This window comes from Condylura cristata, unplaced genomic scaffold (assembly GCF_000260355.1).
Source record: "Condylura cristata isolate star-nosed mole 26May11 unplaced genomic scaffold, ConCri1.0 scaffold00006, whole genome shotgun sequence".
Lineage (NCBI taxonomy): Eukaryota > Metazoa > Chordata > Mammalia > Eulipotyphla > Talpidae > Condylura > Condylura cristata.
This window is the reverse complement of record NW_004567107.1, coordinates 24,489,136-24,507,291: the sequence shown is the minus strand read 5'-3', so window position 1 is coordinate 24,507,291 and position 18,156 is coordinate 24,489,136. Positions and strand designations below refer to the sequence as shown.

At 50.8% G+C, this 18,156-nt stretch overlaps 1 protein-coding gene across 1 annotated transcript in view; it reads right to left on the bottom strand.

The window, feature by feature from the left end:
* Positions 1-18,156, bottom strand: part of GABBR2 (gamma-aminobutyric acid (GABA) B receptor, 2) — a 328,099-nt gene extending 309,943 nt beyond the window's left edge. The window contains exon 1 of the mRNA XM_004677485.1: positions 18,005-18,156. Within this exon, the coding sequence (XP_004677542.1) occupies positions 18,005-18,151 (147 nt within the window). The 5' untranslated portion in view covers positions 18,152-18,156. The remainder of the gene's footprint in view (positions 1-18,004) is intronic.

The window sequence follows — 18,156 nt, the reverse complement described above, 5'->3', positions numbered from 1 at the left end:
AGAGAGACAACTCAGCGGCATGATACTGACTCAAGTCCCCCAACAAAAATTGCTCATGGTAGTCAACGATATCTATTGATTCCTCGGTACATTTGTCTTCATTCTGGGAAAGGCGATTTGTGATTCTAAGATAATGTACCTACCCTAAAAGATCAGAACCAAGTGTATTCTACAATACACTATGATACAGGGTGAAAATGAAATCTGTGGTTGAGCATGAAACTCCCTCCTCCAGACCCCTTACCCAAACCACACCTCAAGGCAGATGGAGCTCTTCAGCAGCACAGTCTGTCACTCCTGGCTTCTCTGTTCTCACCTGTGCTGTTCTCTCCTGGCTCCGAAGCTGCCTACCTCAAAATGACAAATTTCTCACCACCCGTGTGAGAGCATCATCCCGTGTGAGACCCCCAGCACCAGCTACACATTGCAGAAAGCCACTGGATGGCCAGCTCCCTCAGCACAGGGACCTCGTGGTTCTGCCCACCGATGCCCAGCAGTGCCTACTCTGCAGTGGGCGGACAGAGAGAGAGACAAGGGGGAACAGCACCTGAGACCGCACCAAGGTCGCCAACAGGAGCTTTGCCTCAGTCTGTGGCCATCTTTGAGGTCTCACTGCCAGCTCCTTTCCCCGCACACACGCTGAAAGAGGTCTCCTTCTCAGCGGACCTGGGCATGCCCCAAACAGACTGAGCTCCCATCAGCACATGCATTGAGCAGTGGGCCCCACTGGTCCGTCACTCCGGAGTGACTTCTTCTACGTCCCATCAGCTCTGTCCTGTCCTTTTGCAGTTGACTTTCTGAACAGGAGTGGTAGATCACACAGTGAGTCTGAAAAAGTAACTGGATTCCTGGAGCAAATGGGGTGTGTGTATGCTAATCATGAATGTTATAAGAGGAAATTTGTTTTCTGGCCCTACCATTTAAAATATTCTCTAATCCTCCTAGCTTGACATCATCAGCAAAATTTGACCAATTCTGGGACCTTGTTCAAGTCATCAATTATAAAAGAATATGTACCTTGTATATATGCATATACAAATTATACTTATATACGTATTTGGTACATATCTACATATACAAAGTTACATACATACATAAATTACACACACAATGTAAAGGACCAGGCCAAGAAGAGTCGTGTGGACAGCCCCCACACACTACTTACAGATCAGCGCTTTGGGGCTCTGAGATTCAATTAGCACACGTACCCAAATGGGCCATCTTCTCTATCGGTTCAAGTTACACAAGATTCGGTCAAATTCCTCCATAGGGTTCACACCTACTGGCTCCCCTGACCTAGCCAGCCTGATGACTTTCTCAACAGAGTAAGTGAGGTCAGTGCAGCAGGGCATGTGTTTGGGGAATTCAGAGACCCCAGTGATCGATCACTGCTTCTGTCTCTAATTTCCAGATCCCACTCTGAGCACCCGCACTGGAGTTACAGCCAGTGAAGCTTTCTGCCAACCCACCTGTTAACCTTCCTGCAGCTGTCTGTGGACAGATGGAAAAGGACACATGGAAGAAGGCCTGGGCAGTAGGTAGGAACAGCAACAAGGGAAGAATCTGCAGGTTTGAGACGGCAACTGTGCAAAGTGTGGTAGGGGTGAGAAGGGAGAGCTTACCATAAGCCAGATGCGGGTACTGAGCTTGTGCTCTCAGGATTAGGAAACACAGACCTACGTCCAGAGGAAGACCTTATTGTCATGAAGACCAGATGCAGTCCTGCCCTCCAGTGGCCCCACTGGGTGGCGTTAGCAAGTCAAATCTCCTGTCTTCTCAGGGTCTTAGCATATTTTGGCTGCTCTAAAATTACCATAGACTGGTAACTTACAAACAACAGAAATGTATTGCTCATAATTCTAGAAGCAGACAAGGTCAAGACCCTGGCAGATTCCACATCTGATGAGAACCCGTCTCCTGGTTTGCCGACGGCCCTCTCCACTGTAACCACTGTGGGAGGAGGGACAAGTGAAAGCTCTGGAGGTTTTCATAAGGGCACTAACCCCAGTCATGAGAACACCACCCTCAAGACCTAATTGCCTCCTAAAGGTCCCAGCTTCTAACACTGTCTTGTTTGGGGTCAGGATTTAACATGCAAATTGGGAGGCTGGAGACACAAACATTTTGTCTATCGCACTGAGTCTCAGTTCACACATCTGTAAAATAAGGATAATATTATCTATGGGAAGGCAGGTGACCAGACCCCTTGATTTTTTTGAGGAGCCCTTGAAAACCAGACACACAGAGACAGTGGCACACAATGCTTAGGGATGTGAGCCCTGGAACCACACTGCTTGAGCTCAGATTAGCCAATTGCTAGCCATTTAGCTTGGGAAGATTCTTGAACCTCTCTGTGCCTCAGTTTTCTCACATGAAAAGTGGTACTAATAAGCTTACCTCATAAGACATTAGTGAGAAGTACAGTAGAACCCTCTTATCCACAGGGGATAGTTTCCAAGACCCCCAGTGGAGGCCTGGAACCCCAAATGGTACTGCACACAAAATATGCTCTTTTTCCTATACACTCCAACGTATGCTAAAGTTTCATTCATAAGGTAGACCTCGTAAGCGCTAACAACAATAAAACAGGGTGATTATAGCATAAATAAAAGTTACGGGAATGTGGTATGTCTCTCTTTCAAAATATCATTCCCAGTCTGTTCAGATCTTGGCTGAAAATGAAACAGGATAAAGGGGTGCTGGTGGGAGCCTCTCTCCCAGGAAGTGGCCAGAACAGAGTGGCTACCTGTGGCTACCTTTGTCAGTGACAAAGCCGGTGGTGCCAACAGTGGAGAGTTTCACCTTGGTGGGTTCACTCTTGCCCCTGGACACCCAGTACAGACAGTACACCAGGACCCTGGGCCCAGGACCCTGGAGGAGCTTACACAAATGGAGGCAGCCTGACGAGGCAGCAGGGTGGCGGTTCTTCCTGACACTCCTATGTCAGTTATGATTATTTCTTCCATCCAAGGACTTGAAGGCTTTTAAACTGGCTTCTTACATCCAAACCACTTAAGAAAATCTTTTTTGGGGGCTAGATTTGTTTGTTCCGGCAGGTCTTAAATCTCCACTGACATTGTGATTTCTGTCTTATCCAAGATGAAAGAATCCAGCCAGCTACCCATTTTCTGCCCTGAATTTTGACTTAGAAACCAGAATAGCTTAATCTTTACAGTGCTACCCAATTTCCTCCCCAAACGTGAGACATACTTTAGTCCCCAACACTGCCCTTTCCATGGCTTTCATGATTCCCCCTTTTAGACGCTGTCTCAACAGTAGGGCTCTCTCCCAGACACACTCAAGAACCCAGATATTCCTTTCTGCATTTTTCTCAAACACCTTCCAGTATCATTATCTGATTTAAGCTAAAGTCCCCCTGGGAGGAAAGATGGAACAGTTGTCTTCCCCATTTCACAGATAAGGAAACCAAGGTTCTGAGAGCAATTCACCAATTTCCATAGAAACGCCCTGGGGTTCAGCCTTCCAAGACCCAGGCCTGTATTCTGAACATATCCGTTCCCTTTCCTGCAGGCGCTCCTAAGCCATTACAATGCTCTTTCTCTAAACACCTGGAGTGGTGTCCTTCCTGGTAAAAATCCAATTTAGTCTTTATACATCAGCTTCTTTATCAGCGGATGCGAGAAAACCACTGTATTGCTCTGTTAAAAAATCTCTTCCATCCAAATGGGTTTCAGGAGTGGCCCATCAGTGCTCAGAAAGTAGCTATCGGTGGGGACTATAAAAGGGCTTTAACCTGGCAGATCGTGAAAGGAAATCCATTCCGCATTCCAGGTGGGCACCAAGAACGCCTTCTTCACTCGATGGTCTGTTCAATCACCAGACCCCAAATGACAGCGGCCACCAGGACCTTTTCCATCTCAATCCTAGAATCTGTCCTTTTAGGGGAGTGTGGGACGGTCCAATCCTTAGCAGGGACCCTGTCCCCCAGAACCAGCACAGTGGGGCTCACCTTATGACAAAAAGGGGAACCTTTACAGTCAGACTGGCTGCCCATCAGCCTGGCACAAGGGCCTGGGTGTCAGTGCCAGCCTTCTGTCCTCAGACCGCACGGCCTGGCCTGCCAACCTGGCTTCTGGCCGCCGAGGCCCTGTGACAGTTATTCCAGCACGCATCACTGCTACTCTCTGCTTCTTCATCAAGAAAGTCATTAAGAGAAACGTGAAGCTGATTGCTTCTATTACGTCCACCTCCAGGCCCAACTTGGAGTAAGCTCTGAAATCACTCCCTGGCCTCTTCAGACCCTGAGTCATTTTTCGATGGTTAAAATTAGATTGGTCTCATGGCACACTCACTCCTGAATCTAAGTGGTGTCAGATAAGGCTGGGCCTACTCCCCTTCGAGGGTCTCAGGATCTCATCATGTGCTCAGCGTCAGCTGGGTCTTTCTGGAGCATTTACCTCTCATTTGACCGCTCTGCCAAACAGGTACCCACATGCCTGCTGTGCAGGTGGAAGGACAAGCTGAATGGGTTAGGAGCTGGCCCAGGACCACACTAAGCAGCAAAGCCAAGAGGTACCTCCAAATCCACCGGGTCCACCTGCTCCCTCCCCCAGTGTCCTGTTGTAGTGCTGTGCCTGGAGGTGACTCTGTCCAGCTCTAGGGAGTGTGGGGCTGCATCCTCCAGTGTTAGCCAGCAGGTGTCGAGCTGACACCAGGTTCCAGAAGACAGGACTTCGCAGGGCCTGCAGTGGCCATTGATTAAAAAATACCCTTTAGGCCCTCCCTGGTGGCACAACAGGTTAGGATGCAGCACTGTAACTGGCCGCAGCCGCTTCAGTGTGAGTTCGATCCCCAGCCCCAGAGGTGACCCACATGGCATGACAGACCTCTTCTGGCCCTCCCACTGCTCCTCTCAGCAGTGTACTTTGTCGATCTGCCTGTTCTGTTCCCCACTCTGTCTCTGGTGAGTCCTTTCACCGTCCCTGAACCTCTGGCTTGCACCCCAGTTCTGTATGCATAAATAAATGAATCTTTTAAAATATATATCCTTTAGACACTGCAGAGCTGAAGGTGGCTGTTTTTCCAGATCTCTCTGCTCTCTCACCATGTTTCGTGTGGTGGGCCACCTGTGTGCCTGCCACGTCTGAATAGCTAAGCATTACCTCCTAAGAGTTCTGCCTCCCAACCTGTGCTGGCAGAGTTCCCTCCCCCCACGTGGGGTGGAGGGGAGGGCTCCCCACACTCTCACCTTCTATACTTCAAGGCCACCTCAAAGGCCATCAGCTCCATGAAGCCCTCCCAGATTCCACCCAGCAAGAAGTCATTGTGTCCTCTTTGTGCTGCTGTGACATTCCTCATCCCTCTGCTAAGAATATCATGCAAACTGGCCTCATATTTTTCATTTTATTTAACAAACACCTTTCTGAGCACTCACTACGTATCAGGCAGTGGTTGAAGTTTTCAACAAATTTTAACTGATCTATTTGTATAACTGCCCCAGAAGTTAGTCCTTTGATAATCACCATGGCATGGACAGGTGCACTGGGGTGCAGGAGACCAAGTGGCTTGTTTTAAATGAACACAGCTGCAAAGCGGTGGCCCAGCAGCCCCACACCACATAGCCAGTGTCCACCCTGAAGCTTTCCACCAGGCCACCTGCTCACAGGTGAGCTGCCCACACTGCTCTGTCACACCCAAGTCATGTTCAGATGTCCACAGCCTGGCGTACTTGACCCTGAATGGATTCGAGGTCTGGCACATGGTCACCTCCCCTGTGTGCAGGCTGACGGTGGCCCCCTAGCACAGATACTGGCCCACACTCTAGGGTGCTGTGCACCCACCTCGTTCCCATGAGTGGCCACCTCTGACAGCCCTTCCCGAGTGCTTAGGAGGATGAATTCGGGAGCACTTTATCATTTGTGAAGCTGCTAATGCCGAATGACACACTGCACCATCTGTAACTGTTCCGCCGTCTCCGGGACTTGCGTGAAGGGCCTTCACAAATAGTCATGATGGATGACTCCCTGACTTCCAGCAGTGTCCCTGTGAACCCATACAGGAGTGTAGGACCACAGACCCCAGCTGGCTAGCTGGAGTTGATGAGCAGCTCTGAGTACTGTAAAGGGCTAAGTTGGCCTCTGCTCCCCAGGCCTCATTGCTCTGTGCCCCGAACTCCGTTGTAAAGGGGGCCAACAGGAGGACTCCCCTCCTACCAGGTTGTTGCCTGAAGATGCATTTGGAGGGAACGGTAAAGTCCAGAATTGTGCAAAACTTGTAATTCTTGTTGTTTAATTGATATCTACTAAACATGGTTATTATAAGAACTACATGAAAAAGGTCCTTGCTGGTAGAGCAAGGGGTTAAGTCTCAGCACTATCCAGCCAGTCACTGCAGCACAAGTTCGATTCCTAGCTAGGGAGTTGACCCACATGGTGCAGCAGACCTCTCCTGTTCCACCCCATTGCTTCCTCAGCAGTGTACTTCCTCAGTCAGCCTGTCCTGTTCCCTACTCTGTCTCTCTGTCTCTGGTGAATCCTCTCATCCTCTGCACCTCTGGCCTACACCCCAGCTCTTATGTGCATAAATAAAATAAATCTTAAAATAAAAAAGAACTAGGCCCTCCCTGCTGGGTTAGGATGCAGTACTGCAAGCTAGCTGCAGCCGCTTTGATACCCAGCCCCAGAGGTGACCCACATGGCATGGCAGACCTCTCCTGACCCGCCCGCTGCTCCCCTCAACAGTGTACTTCACCGATCTGCTTGTTCTGCTCCCCACTCTGTCCCTGGTGAATCCTCTCACCCTCCACATCTTTGGCCTGTATCCCAGTTCTGTACGAATAAAGAAATCTTTAAAAAAAAAAAAAAGAAAAAGAAAAAGAACTAACTCCCCAAGGTCAGCCAGTGGGCCTAGTCCCACCGGGCCTCTCCCACTGGAAAAACCAAGCTCTTTCTTCTGTGCCTTGCCACTTCCGTTGCACAGTGAAAGCGCTGAGCACCATGCCCAGCTTACACACGCACCTGAGAAGCTGAAAAGACCATGCATCTGGGCCCAGAGAGAGAGGGAAGCGGTCAACAGTGAAACAGGAGTGTGGGCCGGGGAGACTTGTAAGGTCACAGGGACTTTTGTTCCCACCCCCCGCATAGCAGTGAGTCCCTGTGGGTGTCAAACAGGATGGTCACCTGACCAGAGAGCTGAGTCCGTAGCCCTAGTAACCCTGTGTACCTGGGGACATGCCCTGCAGGCACCCTGGAGCCCCATGGTCTAGCAGGGTAAGGACAGTGGTGATGGTAATGACTCCGTGGAACACTGAGAGAGGAGCTGTTTTGGGTTTATCTCCACAGGCCACTTAAATCACCATCCTCCGAGTAGGTCTGGCACGAGCAGGTCCTTAGTACGAGCTACATGGATACAGGAAGCACCACCACTGTCCTGGAGATGACAGAGTCTAACACGAGAGACACACACCCCATGAGTAAACACCTCAGGAGATGACAAGTTATGCAGGTGCACAGGGAGCAGACTGCAATCTGTGTGAGCCAGGTGTGTAGACAGACATGCTGAAGTCAGCAGAGAACAAACGCCGGCTGTGTGTGTGTGGGGGGGGGGTAGAAGGGCAGGCCTGGGAGGGCGGGGCTGAGTTAGGGGGAGGACCGCACAGTTGGGTAAAACTCACCCCAAAAAATAGCAGCAGCCGCCGGCAATACGTGCCACCTGCTTTATATGGGAGACGATCACTGACTGCATGAAGATGCGGCTCACTTGATGCGTGCACTGCAGAGATCAAAGTCAGACCATCCAGATCGAAACGCAGCTCATCTCTTGGTTGGGTGCGATGTTAAGTGGTCACTTAGCCTCCCTCAGCCTCCTCTGTACAGAGCAGATGGCAACAGCAGCCATCGCATCAGACTGTATGAGGATTAAATGAGCGACTAAGGGAAAGCACTTGGCCTAGGGATGACTCACGCCAGGCACAGGTAAAGGTGAGCCGTTGCTGTTGTCCTCCACACATTCTCTTGGCCGCCACCTAAAGGCTCTCAATGAAATGTAGCCATCCCTTTTCCTTTGGCCATCAGAAGTTCTCTAAGGGCTTCCTGATGTTTCTAGAACTCAGTGTCCCGCCAGGAGCTCAGAGGGCTGGTCAGGCACCCAGAGAGTACGTTGAGGGGCTGGTAGAGGAGTCAGTTCTCCTTCTATCAAAGTCCACGCACTCTGAGCAGAGCTGGGCGGGAGCATCAAAACACGTCTGATTACATGCCCTGGAGCGGGCCTCTGGGTCCCTGCCTGCCAGTTAAATCCCTGAAACCATTCTGGGTATTTCGCAGAAAAGCTTCAGTGAAAGGGTAGTTCTAGAAACAAAGTGATTTGGATAATACAATGATTATTACAAGGACGGCTGTTGCTTTCAAAATCGGTTCCCTCTGAACAAAGTCAAGTGGATCATGAACAGAGTGTGAAAATATCGTTTTCTCTCTGCCACTGCCTGACCCCGCGCCACGAGAACAGCAATAATGCATCACTCCGCAAAGTCCTTCCTTGGCTAGATTTTATCTCAACGGTGACTGATGGTGTCCTTGCCAAATGGCAGGCGACGGGGTCTGCTCGGCCAGCAGCTGTGGAACGTGGGCACTGATGAAGACAGATGAACCCATTTACTCAGTACTTTGGATCTACCACTAATTTTCTAGATGACAATGACACTTCATCCTTCCAGCAATCTAGACTGTTCAAAGAAGACTGGAAAAGTAGAAAATTGACAAAAGAATCCCTCCGTCCTTCCCCAAAAGAACCACAACATATGTGCCCTTTACTCAAACAAGCACTCAGACCCTCAGACTGCAGCTTGTAACCAAGTTTGTTACTTTTGTACATGAGTCTAATAAACTCGGTTATCTGATTGGAGGGTCTAAGCCAACACCAGATCAGGGAGCTGGCCACCTGCCGTCTGAGTTTGCCCAGGTCCTAGTAAGCCCTGGTCACTGGCTCACACACAGATGCACCCAACCCCAAGCAGGGAACCTGGAATAAGTCCTGCTGCTCGGGGGATTCCAGGCCACTCTTTGTTCACTGAGCCCATACCTGAGCCAGACCACCTGCTCACCCAGCAGATGGCTTGGTTTATTCCCGTAATTTCTTCCAGGATCAGAGCACAGACTTGCCTCAACGGGGCTCTCACACTGCCTCCCTGGAGGTGGGAGTGGGAGATCAGAACCTGATTCTTACGCACACCAACTGCTGGTTAAAGTGTTGCTCCAATGACCTCATCCCCTAAAACCATAATACTTCTCAGATGCTGGGAAGGATTTCTTCCCAAGGTGCTCATACACACTGGAGGATGGGTACACATTTGTCAGGGGAGAGGAGACTGATGTTAGCTTTGCATATCATCTCCTATTGGAACATCTGACAAATGTTGGCCCTTTGTACTCCCCCAACTACAGGGCCCCACAAGGCACTGATGAATGAATAAAGAGCAAGCAGAAAGCTCACCCCCATGGTTTGACATCCCAAGCAAGCATTTCTCCAATGTGCTAAAACTACAACTATTAATCCTCTTAGAATGGGGGAGCTGGTTTCCAGCCTTTTATCTGTTTCATCCATAAATATTTATTGAACTCCTGCCCTGTGCCTGGCCCCGAGATGGTGCCTGGAGGAACCACAGGGAGTCAGACATACCCAGTGCCTGCCCTCACAGTGCTTACAATGGAGCATAGATCCTCAGTCTGTGCTGAAATTCCCAGAGAGGAGCAAAGACTTCCCTGTGGTCTCAGCAGGTAGCCTCATAGCAAAATCGAGAGTTTCAGCGGGGACCCCATGGGGCTCGCTGTCGCCCATATTCAGCCTGGCACACCTGCTCCTGCCTGAAAAGGTACATAGAGGAAGGCACCTCACCAGCCTTGCTGCACCTTGTTACCTAAGCATAGAAAGTAGGGATAAAATAAAGGAGCAGGTGAATGCAGATGTTCACTGGTAAATGCTGCCATTTAACTTTCTCAGCTTCCTGGAACCAAAATAAACAACCAAAGAAGTGAGCTGTGAGGTCACTTTCATTTCATTCCCAGACAATATGGGGAAGGACCAAGCAGATGCCTTGAGAAGGGGGTGCCTTTCCCAGCCTCCTCCCTGCCCCCGTTGTTCCCTACAGGGGTTGGGTCATTACACGGGATGGCTTCTGTCTGTCTTGATACCAGTGTAGACAGTGAGCCCCTCAAGCATGGGGGCTCTGTCACATATATCTCTGTACCCGAGAGCCTAGAATAGGACGTGCCAACAGTTCTCACAGCCTGAGCTGGAAGCAGTAGAGCACTGAAACAGAAGCAGGGAGTGGCTGGGGCCACCGGTCACCTGGGTAGACTCCTCAGTTCTACTCTGAAAGAAGGACCTCAAAGGAAGGGAGCAGTCTGCTAAAGCCTCCAGCTGTAGCTCCCTAGACCCCCCTGTATCATTTAAGCAAAAGACACAATCTCTCCCAGGTAGTCTGCAGTCAATGCCTAATTTTAAAGGACCAAGGCAGACATCCTCAAGTCTGGTCCTTTGGGACCAAAGTGGGACCCCTGTGACGGGCAATCTTTGCTATGGAGTTCCCATCAGGCTGTCTGAGTTTCTTCGAGTTGCACCTCAGTCTTAGACACGTCCACCCAATTCTCCTTCCTCCCTCCTCTCCTTTCTTAGATGTCAGAACAGCACCATGGCCAAGGGTCCCTTCCTCCCCTCTGTCTTCCACAGGCATTACCCCCAAGAACTCTATAATGACAAGTGCCCATGACATCCATGTGCTCCTCCACACACCCCAGACACCTCTGAACTGACCAGTGATGATTCTGAGTGATAAAATATAAATAGAAAGAATATGGGTCACTTCCAAGTAAAGATGGCCTACAATCAAATGCCTTCCCCCATGGATTCCTCCCTGCATGAGAAGGAAGAGTCACAGACAAAAGCAGCCTGGATTACTTCGAGAGCCACCTACGAGGACCCTGACTCTGGACTTTGGGGGAGCTGCATTATCCACTGAAGTGTGTTCAGCAAGTCAATAGTCATCTCGGGATTTGTTTGTTAATGCGGCATAGCCTAGTCCATCCTGACTAATAAATGACATAAATCTGTACCTGTATTTGTTCTCTTACACCACTCACACTTCCAGCTTGTTCACCTCCCTGCTGGGTCTCAGATCTTTGTATGAAGCTGATGTTACTCTGTGCCCATAAAGAGGGGAAGCCACGGGCATGAAGAAGATCAAGTTACAGCTCTTAGCCCAAATACTGAACAGTTCCTGATGTTAGTTTCACTCACCAACTCATGGGTGCCTGATCAAGCCTAGGGACTGGCGGGGGCTGGCATGGCCATTGGCATTGCGCTCATTTGAGGGACGCACAGACGCTGATACTGGTGGAACACGCAGCTCAGCACCCAACTTCATTCTGCTGTCGGGGGTCACGTTAGTCCAGTGGTGATGTGACGATGGGGCTTCCTAGACCTTGGGGAAGTGATCCAGACAAGCCACTGTCTGCTCAAAAACAGATTTACTTTATTGGCCGAGACTTTGGCCCGCTGCATGTCAGGCCCTGTAAGACCCTGGGGAAGCAGACTGTTCCGGCCGTCACACAGCTACACGCCAGTGGGGGCTAACGGGACCAATATGGCTTACACCACAGGCACAGAATGGAGATGAGTTGGGAGGTTCATGTTAATAAAGACCTCAGTGTTTGCACCCTCCTCCAACACCCCTCTCAGCAACACAGAACCGGGAACAAATAACAGATAACACTGCACTAGAATTACAACAACGTGAGGTTCCACCTTCGTTGCATTTACTCCTCATAACAGCCCTGTGAGGTCCGCGCGATCGCTGACACGCGTATGGGAAGAATGACCATGGGGACCATGTGACAGTCAGTACTGAGTGAGAACTTGCAGAGGAAAAGGCAGTGTCTGACTGCTGTTCCTGGAGGGGCTCATCTGGCCCCCACACACCCAGGAAAGCAGCTGGCATGCCAGCCCATCTTCTAGATGAAGAAACGGAGACAAAGGAGCTTGCCCATGGCACTAAGCGGTACCCAGTGGGGACACGAGCCACTCAGCTGCACAGGGCAGGGGCTGAGGAGAGGACCTGTGCCACCCACTTGGACCCTGCAGGGTGCTCTCTCCTCACCCCCCCATAGTGACCATCTGGCCTGTCAGGTCGCCCTTGGCCCCATGGTTCCCTCTCCACTGCCTTCCTGCCGAGGCATCCTGTCAGGCCTCGGCTCTGCCCACCCCCTTCCCATCACCCCACAAAGCCTCCAGCTCTGCCCCTGAGGCTCCCCTTTGCTGACAACAGGTTTCTGGGCTCTCTGGCTCAGACTCATCTGTCTGAACTCCAGCCCCACATTCCTCCTGTCCCCAATCATGTCACATCCACGTTTTAAAAATCTCCCCTGGGCCCTCCCTGCTGGTGCAACGGGTTAAAGCACCGCACTATGAGGCTCTATGAAGCCACTGCAGCATGAGTTCGATCCCTGGGGAGGGAGGTGACCCACATGGTGCAGCAGACCTCTCCTGACCCGCCCGCTGCTCCCCTCAGCAGTGTACTTTGTCGATCTGCCTGTTTTGCTCCCCACTCTGTCTCTGGTGAAGCCTCTCGCCCACCACAACTCTGGCCTGTTCCTCAGTTTTGTAAGCATAGGTAAATAAATCCTTTTAAAAAAAATCTTCTGTGGGGAATGGGTTCAAAAAAGGGGAGTGGGGTGGGAGGGACGGGAAGTGCACGGGACTATGGTGATGGCACATGGGTGATTTGGTGATGAGAAACCCATGGGGATTACAAGTGAGATGGGAAAAAAAATGTAAAAATAAACTATTATATTATAAAGAAAGAAAAAAAATCTCCCGTGGCTCCTCGAAGCTCCAGAATAAAGCTGACTTCTTGAAGTGACATTTGAAGCCTTCCACACCCACCACCACCCTGCTCTCTCCAGAAACCCTGCAATCAGGTAAGAACATACAGGTCAGTGTGCCCAGACAAAACTCACACTTTGTTGCCTCTACCCTTTGCTCCTAGGACCCAGCCTGCATTTCCCAGAGGCCTAGTTCCTCTCTGCCAACGTTGAACCTATGTGCCACCCCGGCTCCCCTCCTCCACATCGGATCTGGACCTGTTCTTCCCTTTCTCTTCATGCCCTGGCGTCCATGGTTTCTTCCTTGAATTTAGCATTTCCCAAATACCTGCTTTTATGGATACCTGCGATCAGAGCCGTCGTCTACTGTGGCTTTAATAGCCTCTGATGTCCTTCGAGGATACACTTCTCTACTGCATGTGGTTGTCGGGGATGACCTCATCTCCCCCTTTGCACCAGGAGGGACCGGCAGATGCCCCTTGCACAGCACAGTCATGTGATTGGCTCCGGGATGGACCTATGACCCAGTGAGAGCTGACCTTAGGATTTTTGCTGAAACGCTCTTCGTACTGGTTTCTAAATTGGGAGTGTGTAAACCTGCAGCTGCTGGGGGTGATCGTGCTGCCACGGAAGGAAGCCAGCCAGAGAGCAAAGCTGGACACGTAGGGAATTAGGGATGAGAAACACAGGAGTTGCTTTCAAAGATATCATTAGAGTCCCTGGATTCAGCCATGCCTGGACACAGCACACCTCAGGTTTTCTTAAGTTGTAAAAAAACCATAAAGTCGGGCTTTCCTCACCCACAACAAGAGTTCTAAGCAGCACACCTACTCAGGGCCAGGTATGCAGGAGCATGGCGCTACATCACAAAAAAGGGAGGCTGTTCCTAAAAAGTTCTTTTGCTCTCTTTTCGCTTCTAAGAAGAGCTGTACTGAGAGACAATTTGCCCACCATCAAATTCTCTTTTTTTAAGTGTATGATTCAGTGTTTAGTCTATTCACAGACTCATGCAGCCAAGGCCACCATCACTTTCTGCCTTGTGTTGAAAATGATGACCTCATGCCCGCCTCGTTCTCCCCTCTGCAACAGCTGCTCCTGGACCTTGGGGCTGGACTTCACTCCTCCCTGCAGCACTAGAGATTGCAGTAGGTACTCAATTAACACCTGCCGAGCTGAGCACAGGTCTCCTTGGAAAGTTTGGTGAAAAGTCCAGTGAACGAAAGAATAGCTATTTGGCAAAGCTCCTCAGTGTAGGGGCCTTCACGCCAATCAGTAGGCTTCTTTGAGTTTTCTAAGCTGGACCCTTGCATCTGGGTGGGCCTCCCGAGAGGGGCCGCCTGTAATGTACTCTTTGGCTCACTGAGCTTTCCCAAATTTATTACAGAATGTTTTAAAATAATAGTGTGGAGAAAACACAGTTAACAGCAGGAGAAAGATTAAATACTGATGGTCTAGTGCTACAACTCATACATCTGCTAAAAATCTTTACCAAGAGGGTGTGAGGACATGGCAAATATCCATAATGTAACGCTGACTGAATGAAACAAAGCATAAAAGAGCAAAAGAGTAAGATCGCAAGTATGCAAAATAATAAACAGTGGCAATTGGAAAGGAATAATGCTATTAAATGTAATTATCTTTGTGTAGGTGGCTTATGTGCAATTATTTGTCTTAATGTTTCCATATAATTTGCAATTTTTTCTAAAATGAACATTACTTTAATCAAATCAGAAGGACAACATTTTTTTAAACTCAATTCTGGGAGATTACTTAATTTTATTAGTGTGACAACCAAGGACTGAGAAACAATTACATGAAAAGCATTTCTAAATCTCCTGCAAAACCTCTTTAAAAGACCTTGTCCTTCACAGTCAGTCAAACATGTAATATAACTTATCATGTTTACCTTTTTACCTTGACTGCCAGGAAGCTCTGATCTAAAATTTAACGGTCAAGAATGCAATAACCGTCTTAGCCCAGGTTACTGGTTCAAGAACTCCCATGGGTCTGCATGGTTTCTGACACTTTCTTTTACCTGTATTTTTGGTTGTCATGCATGTGTTTTTATTTACTCCAATTCTCCTTGGGATACATATAAAGGAATATTTGCTGAGTGAAGTACACCAGAGAAAAGCAACCTGACTAGTAGATACTTTGCTGGGACGTTTCATTTTTACAAGCACATGCCGCTGAGTGAGTGAGCTTTGTGGTTCTTCCAATTATACTAGGGGCCAGCGTGGATAAATACAGGAGGCTCCTGCATTAAGACAGGCTGTTCCCATGATTAGATCTCCCCACTCCTTGCTACATCTCCAACGCCTAAAGACTGTGGACAAAGGTCCATCCTGGCTGCACGCAGTCTCTGGCCATTGACTGACAACAAATATGAACAATGCCAACCCAAATCCTTTCACCCTATTCATCGCCTGTTTGTGTCTACAGACAATAAATGACACAGCCAGCAAGTGGCAAGGGAATACACATAATCCACAAAGACAGCACATCCTAACACAGGCCCAAACACCCTTCAGATGGCTGCGGATTTTGCTGCAGTTACACACACTGACCCTCCTTTTCCTTCAGCTCAGAGAGAAAGTACCTCAACGCTAAACGCAGGCCTGAAAAAAAATTAAGTGTTATATCACCTGGGGATTCTCGGAAACGTGACACCTCATGGCAGGACATAACACTTATTTGCTTTAAGTCAGAATTCCTTTTTTTTTTTTCTTCTGGTGATTACTTCTCTGACTCTTCAGCGAATTTCAAAAGCAAGGAAAATAAATAAGCAGTCTTCCTTCATAGTTTAGTTGTGACCATTCGATCACATCTAAAGTTGCAATGCCTTACTTCCGAAACCGCGCCAGATGCAAATAAGGAAGGGAGGCAGGAAACATGTTTCGTGCTCCAGGAATGTCGGACAGCGGGCTGGCCCTTGCGCCTGCGATGGCTCAAGGCTTTTTCCATCGCAGCTTTTCCACCTCCCTGGAGCAGGCATCACCACCCGGCAGAGGACACATGACAGTCCCACTTTTTCAGATGTGTAAATCTAGGCTCGGAAAGCTTGAATACTGAGTTCAAGGTCACCCAGTGGGGCCATAACTAGTTTCTCATTAGAACGCGGGTCCAACCCACCCCAAAACACCTGTGCTGCTCCTCTTCAAATGGCTACAGCTGGGTGCCCAGTTATCCCTCTGCCCTCCTTCCCACTGCTTATGCCCATAACTGAAGAGCCTCTGACTGCCTCATCCTCTCGACATTGGGCCTCTCACTCAGAAAGTCATCAAAACACACTTGAAAAACAAAATGTAAAAGCTTCAACCCACACCCTGAAACCAAGCACCCACCCTGTGCTGCCACGAGAAGCTCATATGACGCTCATGAAATCTCTTTCACGGAGCCTTCCAAAGGGGCGAGATAGATGAGGAAATCATCGTGCAGCTGACAGTACTGGTGAGGATGCCAGCAGGGCCACCCTGTCTACAAACGACTTGTCCCCAAAACACCGGCTCTGTGTGTGCCTTCCAGAAGGCTGTGTACCGAAGCCATACAGACACCGTGCTGAGAGACCTGCCCCGGGATAACTGCGTTGCCCTCCCCATTTATGGGTGCCTGGCGACTACGCCAGAGAACTCCAAGGTACAGGCGAGATGAGGGCGCTAGGCATTTCATTCAGAAGTGATTCCACACCCGGATTAGCTCTGTCACCCAGCTTGCATCCTCCTGGAGCTGAGGAAGCCTGTCTGCTTGCAGCAGCCTGCGTGCACTGCCACCAACTGCCACCCGTTCTTCACCTTTTATTTACAGCGCAGAGCAGGCTGGTTCATCAGTGAAGGGGGAGGCGGGGAGTAAGATGCAATGGAGATTTCTGGGGGACCAAAAAAAGGCGGGGGACTGGGGTGGGGGGAGGAATTCGGGTCAGACTGAGAAGGAAGCAGAAGGCGGGTTGCACGATTAAGGTGACAGCGCGACCCTCCCCCTCGGAAGGAGTCTGCACCTGGGCTCCAGCAGAAGCGCCCGGGAGCCCCGGGAAGCCAGAGTCGAGCCCAGCGTCTCGGCCGAGTTTGGCGCGGTGGAAGAGGCTCCAGCCGAGCTTACTGCAAAGGAAATCACTGCCCCCTTCCGGCCGCGTCTCAGTCGCCACAGCCGGTGCGTCAGGGGCTTCCTCGGTCCGGAAAAACTCGCAAAACCCGACCTGGCGCCGCCAGCGATCGTTTCTCTATTCCCCCTCCGTGCAACCAGCTCCCGGGCTGGCGGTGAAGGTCCGCTCTGGGGCTTCAGCCGAAACCCAAGCCGAGGGCGCGCGCAAGGAACTTGAGATGCGAAGCGCTGGGCTCTTTGGTTCCGACTACGCTCGGTAGAGGCCAGATGGGCAAGCCAGCTGAGGCGGCAAGTCCGAGCTTCAACTCCGCACCCGGAGAAACGCACCTGCAGCCGCCGAGCCGAGGCAGCAACGCGATCGGACACCCAGAGCACCCAGAGCGAGACCTGCTCGGGGCACTCTGAGTAACTAAATTGGGGTGCAGGAAGAAGATTTCCTCATGGAACCGCTCAGGCTACTGGCAGCGCCGGACACATCCAGGCAGAGCGCTGCAGAGCCGGCGGCCCGACACCTGCCAGCGCGGTTCGGGCTCCGAGCCGCTGGCGCGCACCTTGCGCCCAGCCTTGCAGCGCGCTCTGGCCCCTCGGGTCCTGGAGCCTCCTGACCTCCAAGCGGCTTGGCCTTCCTGGGGGCCCTCTAACAGGCCCGTGGCCACGTTGGTCCCGGGTGGCCCAGTTTGCAGTCAATACATACGTCTCTTCCTCCCACGACGCACTTCATAGCCCACCAGCTGTATCCGGGCAGGGGCACCCACTGCAGGCCTTTGGGGGGCCAGTCCCCACCTTCTCCACTCCTCTCTCTGGCCAAAGACCTAGTCACACACACACACACACACACACACACACACACACTCCCAGAGGAGGGAGATGCCCAGCAAATCTTGGTACAGAGGGGTGACAGCCGGCCAAGCCCGGCGGGACCCCGGGGGTGAGCAATGAGCACCTGTCCGCGGTCCCTCCCCAGGCGCTGGCGGGTCAGTCGGGGCTCTGTCCAAGACCAAAGCTTTCCTCTGTCCAACACTCCCATCCCCATCGTCCCACAGCCCCGACAGCGAGGGCGGCTGGACACTCACCTCGGTGTCGTAGAGCCGCAGGTCAAGGAAGTAGGGGCGCAGGAGCGACTCGTTGCGGATCTGCTCGATGGCCAGTTCCACGGCGGGAAGCACACCGCGCCCGATGCTGCCCTTGGCCACCTCCTTGGTGAGCGGCATGAGGCCCATGATGG